Source organism: Heliangelus exortis, chromosome 3 (assembly GCF_036169615.1).
Source record: "Heliangelus exortis chromosome 3, bHelExo1.hap1, whole genome shotgun sequence".
Lineage (NCBI taxonomy): Eukaryota > Metazoa > Chordata > Aves > Apodiformes > Trochilidae > Heliangelus > Heliangelus exortis.
In genome coordinates, this window is record NC_092424.1 from 33,371,687 (window position 1) to 33,398,432 (window position 26,746).

The 26,746-nt window shown below is 51.2% G+C and overlaps 1 protein-coding gene across 2 annotated transcripts in view; it reads left to right on the forward strand.

Moving 5' to 3' along the window:
* The window catches only part of PTK7 (protein tyrosine kinase 7 (inactive)), a 38,749-nt gene that overhangs the window by 10,639 nt on the left and 1,364 nt on the right, over positions 1–26,746 (forward strand). Inside the window, exons 2-18 of one of the 2 annotated variants that reach the window (XM_071739995.1) lie at positions 14,403–14,696; positions 15,234–15,336; positions 15,799–15,989; positions 16,689–16,836; positions 17,846–17,976; positions 18,249–18,515; positions 18,741–18,874; positions 19,289–19,430; positions 19,566–19,685; positions 19,852–20,001; positions 20,275–20,425; positions 20,758–20,885; positions 21,161–21,364; positions 25,256–25,411; positions 25,595–25,827; positions 26,399–26,479; positions 26,560–26,711. In XM_071739995.1, the coding sequence (XP_071596096.1) occupies positions 14,403–14,696; positions 15,234–15,336; positions 15,799–15,989; positions 16,689–16,836; positions 17,846–17,976; positions 18,249–18,515; positions 18,741–18,874; positions 19,289–19,430; positions 19,566–19,685; positions 19,852–20,001; positions 20,275–20,425; positions 20,758–20,885; positions 21,161–21,364; positions 25,256–25,411; positions 25,595–25,827; positions 26,399–26,479; positions 26,560–26,711 (2,785 nt within the window). The remainder of the gene's footprint in view (positions 1–14,402; positions 14,697–15,233; positions 15,337–15,798; positions 15,990–16,688; positions 16,837–17,845; positions 17,977–18,248; positions 18,516–18,740; positions 18,875–19,288; positions 19,431–19,565; positions 19,686–19,851; positions 20,002–20,274; positions 20,426–20,757; positions 20,886–21,160; positions 21,365–25,255; positions 25,412–25,594; positions 25,828–26,398; positions 26,480–26,559; positions 26,712–26,746) is intronic. The other variant, XM_071739996.1, reaches the window with a different exon arrangement.

Here is a 26,746-nt window from a genome sequence, read left to right on the forward strand (position 1 = left end):
CCGTTCTCACATGTCCCTTGCTTTAATATGGGCGTGAGCATCATCCATCGAGACCACTGCACAGGGAGCACACAGCTCATCCCAGCTTGGTGCATGTCTACTAAGTTTCCTTTTGTGGGAGAAAAGTGCAGTATTTTTGCCCTGTCGGCCAGAGAGCTTGGCTTGGAGATCATCTGTGTCTCCAGCCTGCCACGCGCTGCCAGTTGCACATGTTGGCTATAAATCAGTGATCCTGAGCAAGCCAGAGGGAATTGCTCAAGGACTCTGAACAAGCCTGGGAGAGTCGGCTGGCAGGACTGGTAGGTGTAGCAGGCTTGTCGCTGGTGCTGAGTCACCCTTGAATCATTTGTGTTTCTCACTGCGGCTTGGCAACACAGCTGGTGATGTCTGCTCAGGAGTCTTTGGCTGACGCACCATTAAAAATGGTTTAGTAGAGCCAGCAGGATTCCCAGCTTCTGCACTGGGCTTGTGGCCTTCCTGTCTTGCTTGTTCCTCTGTCTCCCTTTATCTGGTGCTGAGATACTCTCCCGACCATCCTGGGGATCCCATGGTCCCTGCTGCCTGTGCTGCTCAGCAAGTGGACGCAGGCCCACCTGCTTGACCTAAACAAGCTTTCTTCTCCAAAGGCCAAGTGGAAGAAGAGTCTCCTGTTTGGGCAGGAGATTCTTAGTCTGGCTGCTAACTGTGCCCTATCCCCCTCCCAGCTGCACCACCATGCTCACAGCTTGGGCTGATTCTCTGGGGTGGGGATTTAGGAGGGCTACCTGGGTATCTTCTGAGGTCTGGAACCACACAGTGTCCTCAGTGATCCGTTTCTTTGTCACCCAGGTCTGTCCTCCCATAGATGTCCGTGCCTTTTCTTGCAGTGCATGTCAGGAGCCCTGGTGCAGAACATGGCTCAGAGCTGTGTCAACCTCCTCCCAGGACAGACAAGGGCTTCCTGTGAGGCCAAAGCAGGTTGTTCTGGTTCAGCAGACCCAACTTGCAAGGAGCCAAGGAGCTTGGCTACCACTGGGACTACCCTGACTTGCTCCAGCTTTCCCCTGTTTAAGCAAGGTGCTGAGATGTTGGCAGAGACTGTGGGACTGTCATCTCTGGAGATCATCTAGTCCAACCCCCCTGCTGGGTTAGGTTCACCTAGAGTAGGTTGCACAGGATGGTGTCCAGGTGAGTTTTGAATGTCTCCAGAGGTGGACACTCCACTGCCTCTCTGAGCAGCCTATTCCAGTGCTCTGGATGTTTAGATGGAACTTCCTATGTTCCAGTTTGTGCTCATTACCTGCTGTCCTGTCACAGGGTACCACTTAAAACAGACTGGCCCCCTTCTCCTAACACCCATCTTTATGTATTTATAAGCATTGATAAGATCCCCCTTCAGTCTTCTCTAGACCAAAACCACACAAGTCCCTCAGCTTTTCCTCATAAGACAGATGTTCTAGTCCCTTAATTGTCTTTGTAGCCCTTTGCTCTACCCTCTACAGCAGTTCCATGTCCTTCGTGTACTGGGGAACCCTGGAACTTGATACTCCAGTTGTGATCTCACCAGGGCAGAGTACAGAAGGAGGATAACCTCCTCCGTACCCTAAAGACCACTGGCACATGCCTCAGCCTTGGAGACAAACTGCACAGCATAGTGGCTGTCCCACCAGCCCAAGTAAGCCTGTAGAGGGGCATTGGTTGGCAGCAGCCTTCCTCTGCTTTGGTATGAGGAGGAACCTCCTGTAATGTTCCCATTGCTCTGTGGCTGCTGAGTGGCACCCTTGTAGCTGTTCTTGCTCACAGCAAGTACAGCAGCTACCTCATGCACTGGGAAATGCTCTGGACCTTGCTTCCCATCACCTTCCTGTCCCTGACTGCAGGGGTTATCATGTCAAGTTGCTTGGAGGTGGCCCTTCCTCTTAACCTGCTGCCTGGCTTTGAGCACACAGGAAAGCAGGGTCTCTGCTTGCTGCTGGTGGAAGGATGAAGGCAGGGAGCTGTGGAGGATGGAGGCTGCAGCATCATGAAGCTGAGCTGGAAGAAGCAAACCTGAGGGGTGTGTGGCTGAGGAGGGGACTGGGATTCACAGGGTCTGTGTGGGGGAAGCAGTATGATGGAATAGAGGTGGGGAAGCCTCAGTCTTGCTAGAACTGGTGAGTGAGTGAGGTGCTGTGCCAGCAGCCATCAGGAGTCTCTCAGGTGGGTACCTGGGCTCACTGTCCTTGTGCTAAGCCTTTTTCTCAGTTACACTGGTCTTGTCTCCTGCAGCACATGTGTAAGCAGTTCCTGCTTGCTTTGGGACTGGGGCTGTGTGCAGTGGAGGCTGCAGGGACCTCCCCACTCTTTGTGGCAGCTGCATCCTCTGCCAGCACTGCCCGTGCATCTGCTCCAGCAGTTGATTTACAGAATTCAAACCCCAGTGGCTTTGTTCTGGTGTCATGTGGTAATTGCTCAGAAATTGGGCTTAGCCATTCTCAAGTATGGGATCCTTGGCCTGGAAGGGCAGGGAGGGTTGCAAACCATGGGGGAGGAAATCCCTTGCAGCCTGCAGCCTCTTGGAAGAGCTCTAGTAATTCTGAGAATTAAACTAAGCTAAGCAGTTGCTTAGGGGTTTTTTTGTTTTGTTTTGTTTTTTAATTCTAAAGCTTGGTTTGAAGGGCAGAGTTTGCTTCTCAACAGTTGCTTGGAGCCTGTGTTTAAAAGAACTCCTCCACACAGAGGTCAGTGGAGAGAGGTGCTGTGGGCCACTGGGGGTGAGGTCAGGCTGTGGTCCAATTGCAGAGCAATTGTCACTCAACTGGTAAGCCAGCAGCCAAGATGTTTCCTAGCAAGGGCTTGCATCTGCCATATGTCACAGGCCTCCTGGTGAGGTCCATGAGTGTGGCCAGGGTCTGAGCAGATGTTGGTACACAGGGCTGGAAGTGAGGAAAAACTGTAGCAGCTCTGCAGTTTCCATTTGGGAAATTACCTGAAACAGCCAGGTACTGTGGGATAATGTGGTAGATGCCCTCAGCTATTCCAGGATAGGGATGCCTCTGTGTCTGCTTTCATCCTGAGTTACTTCTCCTCTGTATCAGTAAATCCCACCTGGAAGGTTGCATGTCTGCATGCTTTGCAGGTGGAACTTTGCTCATGGATGCAAGTGACTGTGCTGCAATGTGCTACAAGATGAGTTGACATGGCCCTCTGTGGAGCATGTGGAGAAAAACTAGATGTGGCCTGTGTTGTGCTGTGATAACTAGCAAGGAGAGATGGTGTGTAGTAAGCATCTCCTCTCCTGCAAGTCCAGAGCAAACTGCTATGAAAGGAAGAGGCTCAGTGGTTATCTGGGCAGAGCTGTTGGATCCAGGTGTGTGGTACAACTGTAGGGGCAAATAGCTGGTGTCCCTCATTGTCTTCGTCTGTCCCAGTGTGGCCGTGCTGTGTTTACTCCAGACCTGGACTTTCTGGAGCAGTTCCTCCTGGCTCATGAAGCCAAAGCTGCTAGCTGAGCACTTGGAAATGCTGTATTGTACCCATCCAGTTATGCTGGGGACTCAAATAGGAGTGATTTTTTTTTTTTTTTTTCCTGGTTTTAAAGTGAATTTATGTTTTTACTTCAACTGGAATGGGAAATGACGTGGCTTTAAAAGGCTTATATGATGCTCACAGATGTTCCAGGTGTTGGGCTTACTTAGACTAAGCCTGCTATATATACTTCTTGCCTGCATCAAACCAGTTCCATCTGGCCTGGTGGGAAAGAGTGGTTTTATCACAGCTCTACCCATCTGGATGCTCTTGCACATAGGAACATGCTGGCTGGAAATCATTCGGAGATACAAATCTTTCTAGGTGCTTGGCTTGGCTGTTCTTCCCATGGTATCTGCTAAGCAGTGGAATAGGCTGTGTGCAGAGCAGGGGTGCTTTAAGCAGCTGCTTTATGTGGTTATGGGGGACCAACCCGTAGGACAGGGAGGTTGCTTGTGTAAACTTTTTCTTGCCTGCTTCCACAGCTTCAGCTGGCACAAATGAGCCTTCTGGCTCTTTGTTTGTGACCAGGAGGGGAGGAAAAGCTGACCCATGTGTTGTTCCCAGTCCTGGCATGCCAAAAATATGCTTTTATAGGAGCATCTTCATAATGAATTGTGCCAGAAAACACATGGCTTGCTTGAGCCCGGAGTGGGAGGTCTGTGTGGGTCTCTGTGCTCACCAAAAGACTCAGAAGGACAAAAAGCAGATGCTGGCATGCATTACTTGCTCTGTGGCATCTTGCATCCTCTGGGCTGCAGCAGATGGGCAGCAGGAGGTGGGATCAAGGTACTAAGTGCTTGGCTGGTCCATGACGACAGAGGGGGCAGGGCTAGAGGCCAGACAAGTGGTTTTACCGCATGCTGCTCTTTGTGGCTTCCCTGGCCTGGGGAGGGCTGGTTTGCTTCTCTGCAGATGTGGCTGTTTGCAGCCAAGGCTGGGTTGTTAGGAGCCTTGGGTGCTGCAGGCAAGTGAAGAAGTGCTGCTGACAGCTTGGGATGATGATTGTGGATGGGGAAGAGAGAGAAAAGGAAGGATGCATGGAGTCCATTTGGGCCCAGACGTCATAGGGATGATGGGGCTGTGCATGCTGTGCCTGGCTGCAGCAGGAAGGAAAGGCTGCCAGGTGAGAGTAGCAGTCCTGACCATTAGCACAGTTCTGTGGCTGGAACATTGCTCCCTTGTAGAAATTGCTGTCAAATCTGCATTGGCTAAGCTGCTGGCAAGGAGCGCACACACAGCATGTGAAGAGTTAAAACTGCCCACACTGAGTGGAGCCTTGTCAAAGGGGACTCAGTGCTTCCTCTGGACCAGTCTCAGGATGATCCAGCCCAGTGATTTGATTGTCCAGCCTTCAGAAGCAAGTCAGGACTTGAACACAGTCTCCTGCTCTTTGATTCATGAGTGGCTAAAAGCAAAGCCCCAGCATTGGAGCCATTCCTGATGACTTTGCAACAGAATGAATTGATGCCTGTGGAATGCAGTGTTTAATAAATTGCTCCTAAGGAAAAGACCTGTTTGATAATGCTTTCTGGAAATGTTATTGAAATCTGTGAGAGTCCAGAACCACAAACCCTAATATGATCAGACTTCTGCCATGGCCTGATGTCTTTCCCAGAGAACATGGTGATAAATTAGTCCCTTTTTTGGGGTTGTGTCCGTCCAGTGCTGAGCTCCTTTGGGACATGGGACCTGGTTGACCTTCTAAGTCCCTTCTGCTCATTTCCTTCAGGGACTACCTTCCCTGTGGCCCTGTAGCTCTACCCCTGGGCTTACAGGGAGTCTGGTGGTCTTTGTAGCTATGGCCTGGGTTGTTGGTGTTAGGAGCAGCGGGGCATGCTGTTGAGGTAGTAGCTTGAAAGCAATGCTCTCTGCCCATGTCTTCCTTTCCTTGTTACAGGTCCCTGGAGCTGGGAGCAAGGGCTGCAGAGTGGTAATAGTTCTGAGTGCATTAGCTCATCCGAATCTTCTTTTTCCCTTAGTGATTCTACATCAAAGAGGAATAGTCTCTGTTGCTGCTGGGCTGGTTACAGAGGCTTTGTTTCCTCATGGGTCTCTGTACTGGCAGTGGCAGAAGTATAAAGGTCATAGTGTGGATGTTGTGGGGTGGTGATAGATCAACAGTGGATTCCCAGATGGCATAAATCTATTGTTGCCATCCTGCTCTGCGGAAGTTTGTTAATTAGCTGTCACATCCAGAGTTGGTTGCTTGGTAGAAAGAGATTGAAGTGTTTCTTAATCCTGCTCTTCCACTCTGAGGCTGAAGGGCTGTGGCCTGAGGATGGATTTGGGCTACTTCCACTGCTCACCTTAGGTTAGTGGTGGGGACAAGGGATTCTCTGGCCAGGTCACCCTTTTCTCTTCCATCTGTATCCCCAGCCTCCTCTCTGCAGGAAAGTGAACTGCGTGTTTGGTGCAAGGTATCCAGGACCTTCCCCAGGTGAGCTGCTGTGTTCTTTGCCCCTTGGGTGCTCCAAAGGGCTCTGCAAGTTTGTAAAAAAAGCCCCCACCTTGGGGCTGACATCTGCAAGCTAGCTGTGCATCCCCTGTGAGCGCTGGCTCCACAGTGGAGCTGGGGCAGCTGTGAGCTCCCCTGCTTTGGCATGGGAGCATTTGCTATCCTCTTCACTTTGAGAGGCCAGAATGGATGCTTGGTAGCCGTGTCCTCTGCCAGCAGAACTCCCTGGGGGAGCTGAGTGTGCTAGTTTTTATAGCTAGCTCCTTCCCTTGCATCCTGGTACCTGTGGGTTTTTGTTTTATCTGTCTCCTCTGTCAGGTAGCTGTCTCCCTCCACAGCTGGGGCAGATCAGAGGCCTCCTGTCAAGGGAGAAGAGGAGGAAGATGGTTCTCCTCTGTGGAGAAAGGATGCAATCTGAGTACACTCCTGCCCTGGGCACTGTAGATGAGTTGCAGCTCTTCTAATCTGCTTTTCCAGATGTAAAGCATTAAGGGGGCTGGCTTGCACATCTGGCTGAGCTGAGCCAGGATGATCTTTGCTGACGTGCCCCTGGAAGCAAGTCTGCAGTATAATGCTCATGTGGCCTGGCTGGAGAGTGGGAGCTGTAAAAACCACAGTGCTTGCTTCCTTTCCAAACCAGGAAAACTTAAACTTGCACAAAACCCTCTCCCAAATCCCATTCCCATGCTTTTAATTCCTTGTTTGCTTGCTAGCAACTTTGGGATTGTCTCAAGAGGCTGGTAACCTAGGCTCTTTTGGGTACACAGTAAAATTAATCCTTTCCTTTTTCCGTCCTCTCCCCAGAGCAATTTTAACTCAGTGATGAGGCACCTGGGAGCTGGACACTTGGGCATGCCTGGGGGTGGGCAGCTCAGGGTTGAGGGAGTGAGTAGGTGAGTGAGAAGGCTGCAGAGACAGCAGGATTGGGGGCTGTGCAGCAGCTGAAGGCCTTGTGGTTGAGGCTGCATTCCCAAGCGATGTGGTTAGGCAAGGAGACAATGATTTTGGATGGCTTCAAGATGTAGGCGACTCAGCCTGTCAGGCAGGGCAGGCAATGTGCTGACTGGTCTCCCCAGCTTGCACAGTTGCTTTGCAGCACTCAGATGGGGTTGGACTACTGGGGTGTCCCCAGGTGAGTGTGTGGCACTAGTACTGATGTCTTTTAAGTGGCAGATGAAAAACCCAGCTTGGCTGTGGCCTGACCTGTGGTGCTGCCCCGTGCCCTTGCAGTCTGGAAGATGAGCGTGAAGGTCCGAGTTTACTACCATGGCAGGGATTCAGCAGGTAGCACTCATGGTTGCTCCAAGGACTCTTGGTATGGTGCAGAAAGTGGGGTAGGTGCTGTCATTGCCAGGCCACTCTAGGGCTACTGATCCTATTTTTGGCAGCAGCCCTAAATATAGCCTTAGAGATTGCTGATCTCCCAGTGGGGAGTCCTGCAACATACTTTCTGCCATGTCTCCACGCTTGCAATACCCTGCACACCGTGAGGCGCTGCAGTCTATGAGGTTTTGTTGCCTGTTGTCCATCTGTCTCCATAGCACAGTGCTGGAGGACAGTTTCCAGCCTCAGAGGTCAGTACTGAGACACACATTCAGGCAGTTTGCTGCCACCTCCTTTCCAAAGAACCCTGCGGTGTCTCTGTGCCTGGGATTTGCCAAACTTGGTGCTGCCCAGGTGGGAACAGGGATGTGGCATCCCCCAAAACTTCAGCCCCAGTTTCCCAGTCCTAGCCCCGAGGTCTGCCATGGCTCCCCCAAGTAACTGTTTTTACTTTTTCTGTGCACTTTCTTATAGCTCTGCCTGATGAAAACAGCAACACTGACATCTGACTTTTCTGTATCTGCTGAACAGCCCCAAACCAAAGCCATTCCCAGGCTGTGCTGATGTCTGCTGCCAAATTGCTGCAGTGATGCTCTGGCAACAGTCAGGGGATTGGCTACTGTGGGGCTGGGTCCCTTTCATCAGAGGTGTTTTGCCCTTTACTCTCTGGCAAGCTCATAGGATTGAAAACTCACTCTGCAAACTCAGGACGCAGTGGCTAACTTCATGGGGTTGTTCACAAAATCTGTCCTGGATGCAGCTTTGCTGGTTTGTTACCCTGAAACACTCTGCATGTACCCAGCCCATTGTGGCCTTTGTAGGAGGCTGCAACTGCTGGGTGCTGGGGACATCACAAGCCCAAAAAGTGAATTGAGATACACTTGGTAGAAATTCAGGCAGGTGATGCAGTTGTTAGTGTGAATATTTTTTCTGTGTAGCTATTTTTCTCCTTAAATAAATTAAATTAATTTTGAGCAGGGGATGCTGCATGAAGGGTACTGTGTTCCTTGCATTCAGATCTTTGCTCCAACTATGGTCTCAGAGCCAGGATGTGACCTGAGCCTCCTCTTCTCTGGTCTTAGTTCATCCTGTTCCTCCCTGTGCCTGTCTCCTCCCAGCAGATGATTTGCTCTGTGGCGTGTAGGAATTATGATACCCTAAGGACCTATGGGGACCAATGTGACTTCCCTACACAGTTCACTTAATCTTCATCTATTATCTCTACGGGAGGGTTTTGCATATTAATTAAATATCCTTTGGATAAGACGCCAGTGGATGTTTTCAAGCATGCTGTGCTTCAATTGGCAATGTGTTTATCTAATCTGGCTGAAGCTTTCCTGAAAAGCTTTCTGTAGCCACAGCTGAAATAGTTTTAGGCTAGAAACATGTGTTGAGGGTTTCTTTTTCTCCCAGCCTGGCGTGGCTTGCTTCATGTACATATGCAGAAGCGGGTGTTTGCCAGCACATGCATTTGGGATGACTGCTTAGCGTTGGCTTTGCAGGACTGTGCCTGGCCCAGTTGTCCTACCAGGAGAGAGTTCTTCACTGACAGGCTTTCTAAGATGACTTCCAACAAATCTGGTATTGCTGGGTTTTTTTGGTTTGTTTTATTTTTGGGTGGCTCTTGCTAAGGGAAGAAGTTTTTTTCAGGTTTTTTCCTGTCAGTCCAGCTCAGCTCAGATTAGGTTGTGAAACGACAGGAGCAAGATGCTGTTGTGCAGGTGTCCAATCAGGCTGAGCAAGAATCACCTTTGCTCCCCACCAGGTGCTGTAAAAGCTCTCATATGCCTGCTCGGGCAGTTCTAGCAGCCTCCAGTGGCTAAGCCGTGCATGATCCTGGCTTTGCCACACAGTGATTCTGGGAGGTCCTCTAGCTGGGCTTGAGGAACAAGCAGAGGCATTTTATTCGTCATTTACTATAGATGGTTATGTCTGTTGGCTTTATACACGTTTTACCCAAACTCTGGCATAATGGCATCCCACACAGATAGTCCTCTGCCTGGACAACTTTCTTATGCCTCTGTCCCAAAGCCCAGATGAGGTAGGAGGGATGCATGAACCCTTCTATCTCCAGCCATTTCCTGCACAAGGGCTGCACAGCTTTTACGGGCAAGTGCAGCACTTCCTATCTCTGAACACTGAGCTCTGGATTTAGAGAACTGTCAAAAGCTGTGTCAAGCTTTGGGCTTCTGATGTTTTCCACACCCCAAAAATATCAGGATCACATCTAGCTGCTGCTAGTCTTTCAGCCCACATCTGGTGTATGATTGGAGCAGTGGTTTCCAGCATATGCAGCCAGTGCATCCATAGCACCTTGGATGTTATTGTCAAAACAAAACACAAGTTTGTGGCTCTTGCTGCCCTTTAACACTTACTTATCCCCATTTGCTGTGGCTCTTGTGCTCATGAGACATTTATCACAGAGATCTTGTTCAAGCTGAACTGATTGTCTCCATTTCCCCAAGACAGAAGATAAGGACATGAATAGTTTCTCCTGTTTCACCAGTGTCACAGTTTAATGCTGGGCTGTAATTAAATGAATGACAAATGCTCTCCATTAACCTCTTTACCTTCTCAGAAAGGGAAAGGAAAGAGAATAAGGGAAACTTATCAGTTGGAAGCTAAACTACACTGCTTAAATGAAAATAATAATGAAAAAGAAAATAATGAAAATATACAAATATATACAAAACTGCTGTCATGCTTCCCCCAACCCCGATAATGCTCACATCACCACTGAGGCAGTGGGCTGGAGCTGTGTAAGTCCCAGGGTCAGTAGTAGAGAGGACCTGGATGTAGAAGCACATGGATTCAGGAGGGCATGGGTCAGGATCAAGGTGGACAAAGAGAGTCCTCTCAGGACTGTGGACAAAGAAAGCTTGACACTTGCAATCCTCAGATTTACACTGAGTATGATGCCTATGGGGTGGAATATTTTGGTCACCTGTATAGTCCACTCCTCCCCACAGGATGATCCCGGGTGTGACCCCTTTACCTCCCTTTTGTTTCCAAAGCATAAGATGTTTAACAGAACCAAGCAGTGCCTTTGGTTCTCCATACCATTCTGTCATGACCCACAAGGTGAGTGCAGCACTGTCACATCTCACAAAGTGAGCCTGGCTCCCCAGAGGTGGGGGCCCAAACAAAAATACCACGTCCCACAGAGTGGGCATCGACCAGGGAGATTTGAACAGGACCCCCTTGCTTTCTTAACTACTTCAGAGAGGAGCTTAATCTCCCTCTATTAATAAATCTCTTTTAACAACCTATTTGGCAAGATCAGGTTCAGGTACTCTAGGGGTGAGGTTAGTAGACAGGAGGTTTGCACAAAACACCATTTTGCTTAAAAGTGAGAAAGATTATAAAACATGTCAGATCACAGCTAGCAGAATTGTAAAGTAAGGTACTTTCAAAGCAGTGGGTTACAATTTAGCAAAATTTAAGGAAATTGTCAAAACAACAGGTTACAAGTAACAAAACAAAGCAGGGAGTTGCAAAACTTTAAAAAGTTAGAAACTATGTCACCCTTATGTCTCAACAGAAGGTACAGAAAAAGAGACACAGGGAGTTAAAGGAGAGATAGGAGAGATATCACCACCCTTGGATGATCTTTGTAGGAAGTTGTGGTCCTTGGATGGTGGCTGTGCATCCAGCATTTCGAGTGTGCATCTTTTGTGCTACCTTGCCCCACTTTTTAGGGGGGGGGCTTGGCATATCTTGCAAAGCCAGGGCCCCTCCAGATGGGATAATGAGTCAATAAAGCTTATTTCTGCACATGTGCCCTCTCTAGTGGCTTTACACAGGGCACACACAGGATGTCACTCTGCCTCCACAGTACAGCTTGCCTGCCCCTGTCCCTTATCAAATAAGGACTGTGTCCTGCCCGTTGGGGTGGCCATCAAACAGAGCTCCCCTTGCAAGGACAGCGTTCAGCTTATTGGGATGGCCACTGAATGAGGGGCTGCTCTTGCAAGACCAGGGCCCCGTTTATCAGGGTGGGTACCCAAATGAGGGTCTCTCCTTGTGACAACAAGAGTGCAGGTGGTTTATGAAATGAGGCCTCCACCCGAGCCCAACATCCATTTTGTCAGGGTGGGTGTTTTGAAAAAATCATTCATTTAGGGACACTACACATTCTCTTAGCAGTAACTATAAGCATCAAATGTTATCAGTCCTAAAAGCAGCTACTGACTGAGAAACGTGCTGTTAATTTCAGCATAGAAGAGACTTAATGAAAAGTAAAATCACAAAAAGAAAATAGGCTCCATCCTGACTCAGATCAGGACAACCAGGGAGCTGGGTCCTGATGTTTCCTGGCACCTTCCACATGTGGAGCTTGTGCCAGTCCTTCATCTTGTCTGCTGTCTGTAGAGCCATGTCCCCCTGCCTGGACATGGGGGATGCTGAGGCAGCAAGATGCACGTGATAAGGCTGCTGAAGCTCTTAGCTGACCAACACTGAGTTGTGCTGGCAATGATGGGGTGAAAACAGTTCTGATGCTTTTTAGGGGTATTCTGTTAAGGCTGATTATTTAATTCTAGAAGCACACTTAAATTTAAAGTATCATGTTGTAATATCTTAATGTCCTAGACCATCAGAGAGGGTTCCTCATTGCTAACTTCAGCACCAGCAGGGCTAATAGACTGAAAGGTTTTGAGATGCTGAGACTCCAAGAGGAGAACTGATCCATGTCCTTCATCACTGTTGAACACTGTTCATCACTGTTGAACACTGCTGCTTTGCATGTGTTTTACACCATTCTGGTATGGTCTGATGGATGTGTGCCTTGGTACCCTGAAGCATGCCTGTGGAAAAGGACAGACCCGGCTCCTCTAGATTCAAACCTGAATGGATTTGACTTTTGTGTTCCTCTTTGCTCCTGTCTGTCTGTCCCAGCAGCCTGTTTTGGCATGAGCTCAGCTCCTGAGTATCAGGAGCTGTTGTGCTATTGAGTGCATAGCTGTGTTTGCTTGAGGTCAGGTGGTGGCTGCGCTGCTGAGTGCTCTTGGTGAGACAGATCTGATGTGTGGGGAGCAAGGTGCGTGTATGTGTGCAAGAGCACGTGTTCCCACCCCTTGTTTTACCTTGGGGCACGTGTTCATCTTGTGTTTATGAAACAGCTGTCACAGACTGATGGATAGCTCCTACCTGCTGGGGAGGTACACGGTAGGTGACAATAGAAAAGCCACTGGACATGGTAACCCTTGAAGCACAGCATGCTTATGGGGATTAGCTCGATATGAGAGCCAGGAGATGGATGGTACTTCAGGCCCAGACTGCAGCTCTGTCATTCAGGCCATAGAGGTCACCCTGTGGCTGCTCCTAGTGACTTTAAATGCTGTGAATGCAGCTGACAAGTGGTGTCCACCCAGGAACTATGGGACTTAACCTGCCTTGGGATGTTGCCTGCACACCAAGGTCAGTGACACAATTGAGTCTGAAGTTAGAAAGCCAGACTGCAACGTGGTCCACATCCTAGACCCTTAGGTGTGTCGTTTTGTACTGCTGTCCCTGTGACCTCCCAGTTCCTTTCTGCCTCCTTTCTGGTGGCTTCTTTGGGGTGACTGAAAACTAGAATTGAACCCACAGTCCCATCTTGCAAAGGTTGCAGGCAGGAAAAACCTCCAAACTACTGTTTCCTCTGCCCCCATGCTTTTGGGACGAGGCTTCTGTGGTTTTTGCAATGGGAGGACTTTACTGCTGTCTCTCTCCCTCTGCCTGGACTTTGGGGAATGGCTGGCAGCAGACATAGGCTGAGGTCTCTCTCTGACTGGCACTCTCTGACATGAGCAGCTGCAGGCAGAAGAGGCTTTGCTTGGTGCTTGCCCTACGCAGCAATCTCCGAAGACTCCCCAGTATGGAAAGGGCTCCTGAAGCTTTCTGTAGGGGATCCTGAAGGGGATCTAGATGTCCCCTTCAAAATACTTCGTTCAGAAATACAATTCTTACCCTTAGCTCTAGGTGACTGAGATGTCCTGTCAAATTGTGTCCCTTTACCAGACTTGTATACAAGGACTGGACAGGAGGATGTGGCTGCGTCTCCACAGAGAACCTGTCTTTCAGCTGCTCTTAGATCCTGTTCACATAACTCTCCCAGGCAACTTCTTTCTGAAGCCATTTTCCTTGCAGCGGTGGGAATGCACTGTTTTGACCACCTTCTCCTTTACCTTCACAAGAGATTACTTCTGAGATGCTCTTAAGTTTGCCTGGCTTGGCCTCTTTCCCTGCAGAGCGTGGTCCAGCAGCAATTGGCATGTGCTGAATTGCCCTTTGTCTGCTTTCCTCTCTGTGGCCAGCTGGTAACTGGAGCAGAGCGTCTGCATGGCTGGCTGTGGCCAGGCAGCAGCCAGATTGGTGAATATGCTCCTGCAGTCCCTCACCAGCCATGTCAGGCAGTGCCTAGGGAAGTGCTGGCTGCTCTGTCTCCAGGCCCTTGAGTTCTTGAGTAGGGGTTAATATGTGCAGGAGCATTCTGGGCTTTTCTGCTACTGCAGAAAGATGCTTCCAGCCCTCCAGAACCATACCACAGCTGCTCTCAGAACCTGGGGTCAACCACTCCAATTTCTTGTTTCTGTTTCTACTTGAAATTGGGCTGAAAACCCAGAACAGATGTGGGGTGTCACTGCTGCATCCTCTTGTGATATGCTTCAGCAGCTCCTCTGTTTATGCCCGTGGCAAATCCTTGTTCCAGATCATTTTCAGGGGGTCATTTCTGAGGATGTGGAGGTGAGATGGATTCCACATGATTCCACGGAGAGAAGCTTTGAAGAAAGCCTAGAAACAGTCCAGACACCTCTCTGTTCAGGGTGGGAGTTCAGCACTCAGCAGTGGGTTCCAGGAGCTTTCTCCTAATGCTCCTGACCCCAGAGAGCAGAGGGCTCTCCTGGGCTTGTGGCAAGCCCTGTCCTAGAGGTTGCTGGAGAGACAGCCTTGAAGTGGCTGTGGTGAAATCTGAGCACAGATGTGTCTAAACTCTCCCTTCAGGGAATGTATTTTTGTAGGTGTGCTTAAGGGTATGTTTCTCCTAGCATGGCAGTTTCAGCTGTCTGGAGATGCTTGAGAACAGCCCGTGCTAACCTCCTCCCTTCTCCCTATATCCGTGCTCTAAACTTGCCTTCTTTTTTATGTCTTGCAGCTGTGGGGACTCGGGCAACCATCCTTTTCACCAAGGAGCCTTACTCCCAGGATGCCCTGCACGGCCGTAGTGCCATCCTCCGCTGTGAGGTGGAGGATCCAGCAGATGTGGAGTTTGAATGGCTGCAGAATGGGCTCCCTGTTCAGGACACGGAGCAGCGCTTCAAGGAAGGCAGCAACCTCCAGTTTGCTGCTGTCGATCGGCACCGGGATGCTGGGGGCTTCCAGTGTGTAGCAAGGAACTTGCTCACTGGGGAGGAGGCCCGCACAGCCAATGCATCTTTCAATATCAAGTGTGAGTGTGGGGCAGGAGAGCAGGCAGGCACATGCTGCAGCCTGGTGCTACCCACTGTGACCAGGGCAAAACACCCTCCTGGGAGAGCCTGAGACTGGAAACAGCTTTGCCAGGCTGCCTGCTAATGTGTGTGTGTGTGTGGAGGGGGTGGTTGGACAGGGGTCAGGCAGTGTGACCTGTACTAGTGGAATTCCTCTCCAGCTACCATGTCCTTCATATCTTCTGATGTCCCTAGGGCTGTCAGAGATGCTTTCCTCTGCCGCCTTTACTATTTCTATATGTGAAATGGGGATGTGTCCTGAGCACTGCAGGTCCTTTCAGAGTCCCTCTTACCCCTTAGAGAATAGCTATACAGGACAAAGTGGGACATTTGCAGGGTGGGTGTCCCTTTTTCTCCGTACTGGCTTGAGAGCTTATGTGTCTAAGCAGGCATGTGATGTGCCCTCTGTGCTTACTCTGGTTATTACTGACATCATCATCCACCTGGGCCCTGTAGATTTGGAAAGCCAGCTGTGTTGATATTCTTTGATCCCACAGGGATTGAGACAGGCAGTGTGGTGCTGAAGCAGCCGGCCAACATAGCTGAGATCCAGCCCTCCTCCACAGTGGTCCTGCGGTGTCACATCGACGGCCACCCGCGGTAAGGGTTGCCTCCCAAGGAGTGGACCCTGCCAGGGGTCCCCCTGCACTTTTGTTGCATGCCCCCCCCTCTCTCTCTCTTTGTGTCTCTCTCTCCTCGGCGAGGATTCAGTAGAGTCTAGGGAAGGCGAAAGGCAGGATTGAGCCCGTGGCTGAGCACCGGGGGAGAAGGCAAATGGCTTCCTCAGAGCCGCGTAGCGAGGAGCACAGTAAGGACAGGCCATCACAGTCCGGTCGCTGAGCTGCTTGATGTGCTGCGGTCACTCACTCTCTGTTGCTTTCCAGTCATGTCCTGTCCACTTGGCTTCATGTCTCATGGCTTCATGTCTGTGTTGGGGCCAGCGGTGGGGATGGAGAGCCAGGGAAATGGGGCCATCTCTGGGCTGCCTCCTCCACACATGTGCTCTCTGGGGAGCCCTGCTGGTGCCTGGCACCCGGTCACCCTCTTGCTTCTGTCTTGCAGCCCCACGTGGCAGTGGTTTCGGGATGGTACCCCCCTTCCCGATGGCCGCAGCACCTATTCTGTCAGCAACAAGGAGCGAACACTGACCTTGCAGAGCACCAGCCCCGATGACAATGGCCTCTACTACTGCTGTGCCCGCAGTGCTGTTGGCTTTGTCTGCAGCCAGAATAACTTCACGCTGAATATCATCGGTGAGTTATGTCCCAGCTACTCATAGTTGGGGGCTTGGCTGCTTTACTGCTCTGGTAGTCACCTCCCCTTTGCTGCAGGGCAGCAGGCAGGCTGTGGAGCAAGTGTCAGGCTGGTGGGACTTTTCTCTGTGTGAAGCCTGTGGCTAGTGACAGGCCTGAGACACCTGGCCAGGGTTGAACCCTACCTACCCTGTTTACAGGTGCTAAGTTGCCCCTACACCTTTCTGGAGCAGATCTATGCCATTGTCTCTGGTACTGAAGCATCAGGGTCCTTCATTCTTCAACAGATTTGGACCCTGTAGGCGCTGCTGGTTTTGCTAATACCAGTGCCACTGTGGTGCCACTGGAACACCCCACTTTGTAGGCAAGACCCAGGGAGGTGTCCGTCTTAGACAAGTATGTGGAACTGGACAAGGGAATTCACAGTCCAGAGAGAGGTTTGGTCTGTATACTATGAGCTAAGGGTGTTCAGGGGCGAGCTGAAATCAGAAGGGGCTTTCCCCCAGCAGCTCCCGCCTGCAGTCCTGGGCTCTGGCTGTGTAACTACAGCCACGCTGGCATGTCTGCCTCCTTTGGGTCTGCATTGTGCTCACAGGGTGCACCCAGCTCTTCTGTGGTTTTCCCCATCAGAGCATTGGTAAAGGGACACCTCAAGCCAGTCTGTTTTTTTTCACCCTCCTGTGGTCTCTGCTGTTGCAGACGAGAGCTTTCCTCAGGCAGTGATCGTCCCGCAGGACCTCATCGTGACCAAGAATGAAGAGGCCATGTTTGACTGCCAGTTTGCAGCTGTGCCCCCTCCCACACAGGAGTGGCTCTTTGAAGACAGCCCCATCACCAACAAATCCAAGTAATAGGGACCCCGGTGATGTGGGCAGGGCTGGGAGGAAAAGGGGACACAGTGTTCCAGAAGCAACAGAGAGAGGCCAAACCCTGGCTATGCCCAAGAGCCAGTATTCATCATCAAGCTGGTCACTGGGATTGGGTTCTCACCATGGTTGGCTCAGGTGTAACAGGGACTTAGTACACGTGCATAGCCTTTATCTGCACAGGATTCCACAAGCAGTTTGTCCTTGAATGAGTCTGTGGGACTGTCAGCCCTAGATGGCCACACATGATGATCTCAGAGCTGGGGATGTCTACCAGCCCTAAAAGTTCATGTGTGGCAATTTCTTGGAGCCAAGGACAGCTCAAACCCCAGGTACAGACTTAGGACAATTGCCAGTGTCTTATTCTAGTACCAGATGCCCACAGGTGGTGATCTGCAAACTTGGGGTCATCTCTCAGCCTTAATGTCTGCACAGTGATCACTGGGCCCATGTCTGTCCTGCATCTCCAGATACCAGTGCATAGTGATTCCCAGAGCCAGGAATATTTCTGAGCCCCAGACACCTACTAGGGGGCAATCCCCAGAGCTGCAGATACTTCCTAGCCCAGGCTGCCCATGGATGGTGATCCTGGAGCTTGGGTTGTCTCTCAGCCAGACTGTGCAAAGCAAGTGGTGCTATTTGTCTGTCAGATGCACAGTGGCCTGGCAGCTCCCAGGTGCCACCTTATGCTCTCTACCCTCTTTCCTGCTGTACCAGCTTTCAGAGCTGGCCGAGCTTCGTGATTCATCTTTTGGTGGGAAGCAGCTCCTCTTCAAGAAAGAGGCCTCCATTAGCTCATTTATTTCATGAAGCACCTGTCCCAGCATTTCCTTTTTTATGTATGCTGCTCCCCCTGCACCGGGAAGCTTTGAATTGGCACAGGGTCTCCCTTTTGATTCTACGGGCTCATGAAGGACATCACAGGGCTGTGGCTCTGTCGCACACCCTGCAGAGATGTCCACTGATCCCTGCCTCTCCTCACATGCTCAGGACCACCGTGTTTGCCAATGGCTCCCTGCTGATCACCCAGGTGAGGGCTCGCAGCACTGGTGTCTATAAGTGCATTGGCCGTGGGCAGAGGGGGAAAGCTCTTGTGCTGAAGGCAACTCTGCGGCTAGCAGGTGAGGTCCTGGGGCTGGTGGCAGGGTGGGCAGTGGGTTCCAGGGTTGCAGTGTCACTCTGGAGCTATGTGACAGTATAGCTATGAGTCAGGACATGGAAAATTGCTTGGTTTATTCCCAGAATGGCTTATCCCTGCTGCCTGGATGAGCGGAGCAAACTTAGCTAGTGTGCTTTCTCCCTGGGCTGGTGGCTCCCGTGGGAGTGATGATGATGGTGGGCTGGCTACATGTTCCTGCACTGTTTGAGCCCTGGTGTCTATTGCTCCTCTCAGAGATCGAAGAAATGGCACCCTTCTCCCCGAAGGTGTTGACAGCAAACCAGGGGCACCGCGTGGCCTGCATTGCCCCACGGGGCATACCCACTCCTGAAGTCTGGTGGGAGAGGAACCAGAAACGCGTTCCCACTTCTGGCAGAGTGCACCAAGAGGCAGAGCAGCTCATTTTCACCAGTATCAACGAGACAGACGCAGGAACCTACACGTGCCATGCTGCCAACAAGGCTGGAGAGAAGAAGCAGGAGCTGAGCATCACTGTAGCTAGTAGGCAGCTTTCAGAGAAGGGCTGGGAGCAGAGAAAGGGCTGGAGGGATTGTTGGGGTGAGCTGGGGTGGGATGGTGCATCACTTCATTGATACAGAGAGTCATTTCTCTCATGGCTGGGCTGCAGGGACTCATGGTTGGCTGCACACTGCCTGTGTGGTGTGTGCTGGTGCTGGCTAGAGGAGTGTTGAGTGGCCCTGTGTAACCCCTTGCATCTCTGCCCAGCGGTACCCAAGTGGGTGGAGATGCCCAAGGACAGCCAGCTGGAGGAGAGCAAGCCGGGATACCTGCACTGCCTCAGCAAGGCCTCCCTGAAACCCACTGTCACCTGGTACCGCAACGGTGTCTCCATCTCTGAGGTGAGGTGATGGGACAAGCCCTTACTCTGCTCATAGGCACTTCTGCTAGGCACCTGCTTAGCTCTTTCCTCTGCTGCTGCTGTTTCTTGCCCTGTTCCTAGGCCCAGCATCCCTGTCATCCCCTCTCTGCCCATTCTTGTGGCACCATTTCCATCCTACTGGTGTATGGGTGTACAGCTGTTTCTCTAACAACTTGGCTGGAAGTCAGTCCTGTGCTTCTGGGGCAGTGACAGGAGAGATGTCCCTCAGAGAGATGTCACTGTAGCTCCTCTCATTCCTCCATGTGGATCTCAGCAGGGCTGTGTCTATCTGAGGCACAATATGGGCATGTGGAGTCTCAGGAGTGCCAGGAGCAAGGTATGAGCCCAGGGCTGCTGACTCAAATTTCTGCTCTGTTCCCTTTCTCCCTCTGAGGGGCAGGACTCACGGTTTGAGATCTCTGAGAACGGGACACTGCGCATCAACAACGTGGAGGTGTACGATGGGACCACGTACAAGTGTGTGAGCAGCACTCCAGCAGGCAGCATCGAGGGATATGCACGGGTGCACGTGCTAGGTAAGCTGACAAGCACCCCACACCATGCCCCGTGGGGAGCTCTTTTGCCTGGAGACCTGCAGGCATGATACCCCCAGCTCCCGTGCTCCTGTGGCTCAGGGTGAGGGCTTAACAGCACATCTGTGTCTCTCGCAGAGAAGCTGAAGTTCACCCCCCCACCCCAGCCACTGCAGTGCATGGAGTTTGATAAAGAGGTTACAGTGTCCTGCTCAGCCACTGGCCGGGAAAAACCCACCATTCAGTGGACTAAAACAGGTGAGGGGGACTTGGAGACATTCTGTTTCTGACCTGGGGCCCCAGGAATTGTGTTGGCCCACTTCTAGCAGGGGTGAAGCTACGGTGCTGTGGCTGCCTGGGAAGCCACCATGTGGTACAAGTGCTTTATGCATGATTGCTGTACCCCTCTTCTTATGTCCTGCAGATGGGAGCAGTCTGCCATCCCACGTCAGCCACAATGCTGGCATCTTGTCCTTCCACAAGGTGAGCAGGAGTGACTCAGGGAACTACACATGCATCGCCTCCAACAGCCCGCAGGGCGAGATCCGTGCTACTGTGCAGCTCATGGTAGCAGGTGAGGGCTCTAGAGAAGGCAGGTGGGTTTCCTGCTGTGCTGGCCTTGCAGTAGGTTTGGCACCTGGGTGGCACTCAACTGTCCTGCAGAGAGAGAAACGTTTGGCCTGACCCCAAGCTCTGCCCTGTGGCACTTGTGTGTCTGGTTTGTCAGGGCTTTGTCAGTGTGAGAGGCTGTGTGCCACCATGCCAGTGCTGACCCTGCTCCCTTGTGGGAGCTCAGCACCGTTCCCAGGAGCCAACAGTGTTTGTGTTTTTGTTGGCCTCTCTTTAGTTTACGTCACCTTCAAGCTTGAGCCAGAGCCCACAACAGTGTACCAGGGACACACAGCCATGTTCCAGTGCCAGGCAGAAGGAGACCCAGTGCCGCAGATCCAGTGGAAAGGGAAGGACAAGATTTTGGACCCTGGCAAGCTCCTTCCCAGGTACACAGCCTCCATTCCAAACTGAAATGTGGCACAGCATGGCTCTCCCCATGCCTACCCAGCATATGGGTCTCGGGTTCCCAGCTTGACTGGCATATGCAGTCAGTTGTTTCCCTGTGCCAGGGCCTGGACTCTCCTGCCCCCAGTGTTACCCCTTCTGCCACAGTTGCAGATGAGCTGCAACCATTTGTTCTTGAGCTTTGCACAGAGCAAGATTCAAGATAATAGCACTGGGGATGTGGGGCTGAGGCATTCTGGGGAGATGGGGCTGCAGATGCCCCAAGGCTGCCTCATCCCTCTGGTACTTGCAAAGGGCTCTATGTGGTTGGCAGGATTCAGATCATGCCCAATGGCTCCCTGGTCATTTACGATGTCACCACTGAGGACTCTGGAAAATACACCTGTATCGCCGGCAACAGCTGCAACATCAAGCACAGCGAGGCTTTCCTATACGTCGTAGGTAAGAGAGGTGCCCAACATTGGGATATTACCTCTTGGTATCCTTGGCAGCTCTCGGTCCTGACCCTGGACCCGCTGCTGGGTCCTGCAGGTCAGGTCATGCCTGCTAGAGTCATGGCAGTGTCCTTGTTGGGGTACAGCACAGTGTGCTGTGGGCTGTGGCTGGACAAGGAGGTGGCCACAGCAGTGTGGGGGGCATTTCTCATTCCTCCAGCTCATTCCTGAGCAGGATTTGGGAAATCCTTCCACATCCTCGTTGTGCTCTCTGCCTCACAGACAAACCAGCAGTGGAAGAGGATGAGGGACCTGGCAGCCCCACACCCTACAAGATGATCCAGACCATTGGGCTTTCAGTGGGTGCAGCTGTCGCCTACATTATTATTGTGCTGGGGCTGATGTTCTACTGTAAGAAGCGGAGAAAAGCCAAGAGGCTGAAGAAGCACCCGGAGGGCGAGGAACCAGAAATGGAGTGTCTGAATGGTGAGGCCAGCATCCCTGGCAGTGGGGGCTTCACTGGTGGCCCATTACCCATGGGCTGGAGGAGCTGAAGGCCAGAGAGCTCCCAGGGAACAGGGGACCCTTCCTTACCCTTGGAGTCTCTTGTTCTTGGTTTTGGCCATGGTGGGTGGCACAGACCTGCTGCCATTTGAAAAATAGGCAAGTGTGAATCTTGCATCCCATTCTCATGCTGTGGCCATCTCTGTCTGCTCAGTTATGTATGGCTTCTGCTTTCCAGTACCTGTACATGGCATTCTGTACACCCTTTGTCAAGGTGAGGGGTGTATCCTTATTGCAATGTAATGAAATAGTAGTACTCTGCTGGCCTGCTCAAATCACAGTTCAGCAGCTCCTGGTGCTGGAGGGAAGACTTTGAGCAGCCCTTTGCTCTGCTTTGAACCCACCCTTTGAGCATCTGTGGCATCCTCCAACAAGGACTTGTAGTGCATAACAGGTTATCTGAAAACTATCTGTTTGTTTTTCAAGCTTGTCACCAATCAGCTCTGCACTGGAACGCACAGATCTTCTCTATGTCTAATTTTCCTGCAGGTGCCTTTTCTGGTTGCACTATTGCCTTCTGAGTTACAGAGCCCCACGTGCCTCCAGCTTTGCAGAGTGACACAGCTCCACCACTGGCTTCATTTCCCTCTCCACAGAGCTCACTCTGGAGGCAGAGCAGGGAGTTCAGGGCTGAGCTGACCACTGTGAATGGGACATTGGGGTTGCTTTCCCCAGGCTTCATGTTGTATCTCCAGTTGCACCTCCCAGTGCTCAGCATCCCCCTGCAGCTGTGGCTACAGCTTCCCTGGACTTTTGCTGCCAGCTAATTTCATGGCTTTTGCAAACAGCTGCCAGCAGTGCCCCTTCCACAGTGGCAGCATGTTGCACTGCCCTGGTTCCTACTTTCTTTATCTCTGTTGGAGGATGTTCCCTCCTGTTCTGTGGCAGCTCATCTGCTTTCAAATAGCTGTTTCCATGAGACCCTGCAAAATCCCTGCAAATAGGCTAAACTGGGCCCCCGTTTTGCATAAGCTAGATGACTCCTTCAGTGAAACTGAGATCTCTGGGGCATCATTTTAATTTTCTAAATAACTGTTTCAGCTCTTTGTTGACCTTGTGCCACAGTGAGGACTTGTAAATGGTGGGGTACAGTTGAGTTTGCTGCTTGTGTAATTCCCTGGATCTCTCCCCACACTGCTCTAAATGCAGACATCTTGCTTCCCCCTCCCAATCATCCGGCATACAGCTGCATCCTGATTGCTTGGGGGTTGCTGTGAGGTCCTGACACAACTGCTAGGTTCATCCTCTGTATTTCCTCTTGTATTGGTACTTTGAACAGAACCAGCCCTCCAGAAGAGAAGTCTGGCTGTGGAGAATCTCCTGGGAGTAGGGGTGCAGGAGCATCTCTGCAGCTTTGTACTCTGCTACCATCACTACTGTGAGCTCTTCCTGTGGACACGTCACAGGCAGCTCATCTATGCCAGCAGACTCTGGCCAGCATTCTCTTCCTAGGAAGGGATGTATTTTGATTTTTTTTTTTGAGGTAGTCTCAGATTTTTATTTTGGCCTATCTTTATTATATTTTTCTTTTTATTCTGACAGAGCTTGCTTCTTCTTATCCCTTTCATTTGGAACCAGTTTTGCTGTCAGAGATTCATCCTCAATTCTACAAGCAGACCCAGCTGCCCAGATGTCTGTACTCCTTTTTGGTACTTCCATAGCCTCTCTGCAGAAATGTTTTACTTCTGCTGCCAGCTGCAGTGGACTCATCCCCTTCACCATGGTCTTCAAAGATTGGGCTCTTTTCTTCCACTTGATGTGGTCTTTCTTTAGCTGGGTGACCTGAAGTATCTCAGCACCCACTGATGACAAGTAGTCCCTGGTTGGCCACCAGCTGACTTTGCCCTCAGGATACAGACACACTTGACCTTCCTATGGATTTGCAATGGATCCTTCCTATGGATTTGCAATGGATCCTTCCTATGGATTTCCTGTGGATCAAAGCACTTCTAACAAGTCAGTCACCTTCCAAGGTCATGTGCTTGGTGTGCCACATCTTCTTTAACCAGGGTGCTTGCGCTCAGTGTCCCTCTGAATGCCGCTTCTTTTTTGGGTGAACACATAGCATTTGGGGGAGCTTAACAGCTGTGGGGACTGAAGGGAGAGTTTCATTTTTGTGTTGGCATGTGCTGATTTCACCAGGGCAGCATGGCTGTGCCTATTTTTCCAGGAGATGCTCGGATGCTACAGGCAGGTGGACAAAGGTGGACACGTGGGTCCCCTCTGGACTGTGGGATATGTAGACAAAATTTCCTCTTCATTTTTGTGGTCTCTTTATTGCTGACCGTCTTGTCAAAACTCTGAAACACAGGGATACCCGTTCTCAAAAGTGTCAGTCACTGCTGTCTGCTGGTGATGTCTCTCAATGGCAACATAGTCACTCTGCAGCCTTTGGTATTTTCTTGGCATGGTTGCAGTGGTCATCTGGTATTATCCTCTTGGCCTCAAGCTTGTGGTCTTGAGACACTATCAGTCACAAGTGCAGACAGCACAGAGTCAGACAGTCTTACTAATAATTAGCATAAACACAGGGAGAGTGTGAGTATCATCAAGCTTTGATTTGTAGAGTAGATGCTTTTTCACTGTGGTCTTCTGCAAATGTTACTCCAGCAAGTGAGAGAGGACAGCTGTCAGTAGCCATGGCTCTTAAGCTAACGTATCTCAGTCTTCACAGCTCCAAACCTACCTGTGGCAAAGCCATGGTCCCTGTCATGGTGTCCAGACCATGTGCTGGTGGGCTGGTCCCTCTCTTGTGTACATTGGTGTATAATAACTCTTGTTGGACATTTTGAGCAGTAGGATTCCTGTTGGAGTTGACCCAACTCATGTTGGGTCAAGTCTTAATTTTGTGAATAAATCCTTTTGCATGGTCCAGTGTTTCCTTAATGCTTGCTCCTGGACTAGCTGAAATGGAGCATGGGCACAGTAATGCAGAGTGATGTTGCAGACACCTGAGCTTGGTGCTGTGCCCTGCTTTGCCTTCAAACTCGTGCCTTCAGTTTATGGAGAGTACTGCTACCTAGTGCCAAGTCTAATCCAAGCAGTAAATGCATTCAAAATCAAGTTTTGCTATTTGTACAGTCTTTCCCCTACAAGCTGCTTGTAAAATGCATAATTCTCTACCTAAGGCAGTGATATTTTGTCCTGCTCACTGGCTTCTGTTTGTGCCAGGGAACTTTCTAGTAGAGTTTCTGAGCAAGAAGTTTGTTGGGGCTGATGGCAAGGACAGTGCTTCCTAGCACTGCTTTAACCCAGGCAATATAGTAAACTCCAGGCTGATCTGGTCTGAGAGTTTGAGATTATCAAGGAAATGAGCATTGCTGGCTTGCTGGGAAGAGAGCTGGAGCAAGGGGGTGAGGCAGCCAATGCCAGATAGACTTGAGAGTTCTCTTGGGCTTCAAGAGACTGTGGTTATAGTGAGGAAGGTTTTCTCTCTTCTGTCTCTGTCTCACACTTCCAGTCTTCTGCTGCTGTTCTGCAGTTTTGTCAGTGGTAGTTTGGATGTAGCCACACCTTTGGGATGACTGAGTGGCATGGGATGGACAATGGCAATGGGGATGGTTGGCTCTGGAACCAAAGCCATTGCTCAGCATCTGATTTCGGAGGTGGCTGCAGGGCTGGCACAGATGGCACCAGACATGAACCTAGAGGGGAACAACTGTGTGGAGGCCACTCTGTCTCCTGGGGCTAGAAATGAAGCTGGGCTGCTTGGAGCAAGTTGAGGGTTCTGGGAGCCCAAAGGGGCTGATCCCCAGCGTGACATTGGCTTCACAGCCTGGCAGGGTGCTGAAGCTATTTATGGTTTCCTCACAGGTGGTGCTTTGCTGCAGAATGGGCAGACAACAGCAGAGATCCAGGAAGAAGTAGCCTTGACCAACCTGGGCAGCAGCTCTGGGGCCAGCAAGCGGCACAGTGCGGCTGACAAGATGCACTTTCCACGTTCCAACCTGCAGACAATCACAACCCTGGGTATGCGGGGCCACTCTGGCTCTCTCCTTACTCCTCCACGAAACCTGTGTCTGACACCTTAGCATGTCCTAACCAGAAAACTGGATGTGCTGGGGTACAGAGGGCCCACCAGCCACTGGGCTTTCAACTACATGTGCTGTCCTAGCCTATGCTGTCTTCCCACGTGCTGCTCTACACTTTCAGGCAGGGGGGAGTTTGGTGAAGTGTTCCTGGCCAAGGCAAAAGGTGCAGAGGATGGTGAGGGTGAAGCACTGGTCCTGGTGAAGAGCCTGCAGACGAGGGATGAGCAGCTGCAACTGGACTTCCGAAGAGAGGCAGAGATGTTTGGCAAGCTGAACCACTCCAATGTGGTGCGGCTGCTGGGGCTGTGCCGTGAAGCAGAGCCACACTACATGGTCCTGGAGTATGTGGACTTGGTAAGGGCCCTGCCAAGAGGAGGAGGAGGGGTGGGCAATGGGCATGGGGCCTGCAGGTGTGACATAGTCGAGGCTGGCAGCACAGCCAAGCAAGATGCAGGGAGACGGGGCTGAGCTTACATGTTCCCAACATGTGGAGGAGTCTTAAGGGGAATGGGGCTCCTGCAAGACATGGAAGTGACTTCATCCTCTTCCACGTCCTCCTGATTTCTGTTTTGTGACTAGGATTCAGCTGAACAGGTGGGGCTCCATGCTGCAGAATGGCTGTGAATGCTAAGAGTTACAATGGGTTTGAGTTTGAAGCATGGAGTTTGAGAGAGAAATCAATTTGGGGCATGGAAGATTTCCTGGAAACATTAGGCCTGTTTTCCCTGAGTTTAGTCAGTGGAGGCCCAGAAGTGAGATATGGCTTGCCCTACAGGGCAGGGACCAGCAGGACAGGCAGGAACCGTGGCCCAGGAGATGAGGATTTTTGGGGTTGCCAGTGGGCCTGCCACATCCAGGTACTACAGTACCGATGCAGCTGGCAGCATGGAGAGGTGCTGCCTCTGAGTTGCTGTCTTTCTCCTAGGGGGACCTAAAGCAGTTCCTGAGGATCTCCAAGAGCAAAGATGAGTCTCTGAAGCCGCAGCCCCTCACTACCAAACATAAGGTGATAGTGCAGCTTCAGAACTGCTGTGGGGCTGGGGACCTTGAGGAGGGCAGCCAGTGCTGACATCTTTCTGGGGTCAGGTGTCTCTCTGCACACAGGTTGCCCTGGGCATGGAGCATCTCTCCAATGGCAGGTTTGTACACCGGGACTTGGCAGCCAGGAACTGCCTGGTCAGCGCCCAGCGGCAGGTCAAGGTCTCATCCCTGAGCCTCAGTAAGGACGTGTACAGCAGGTCAGCTGGGACCCTGGCAGGGGAATGGGAGGGGG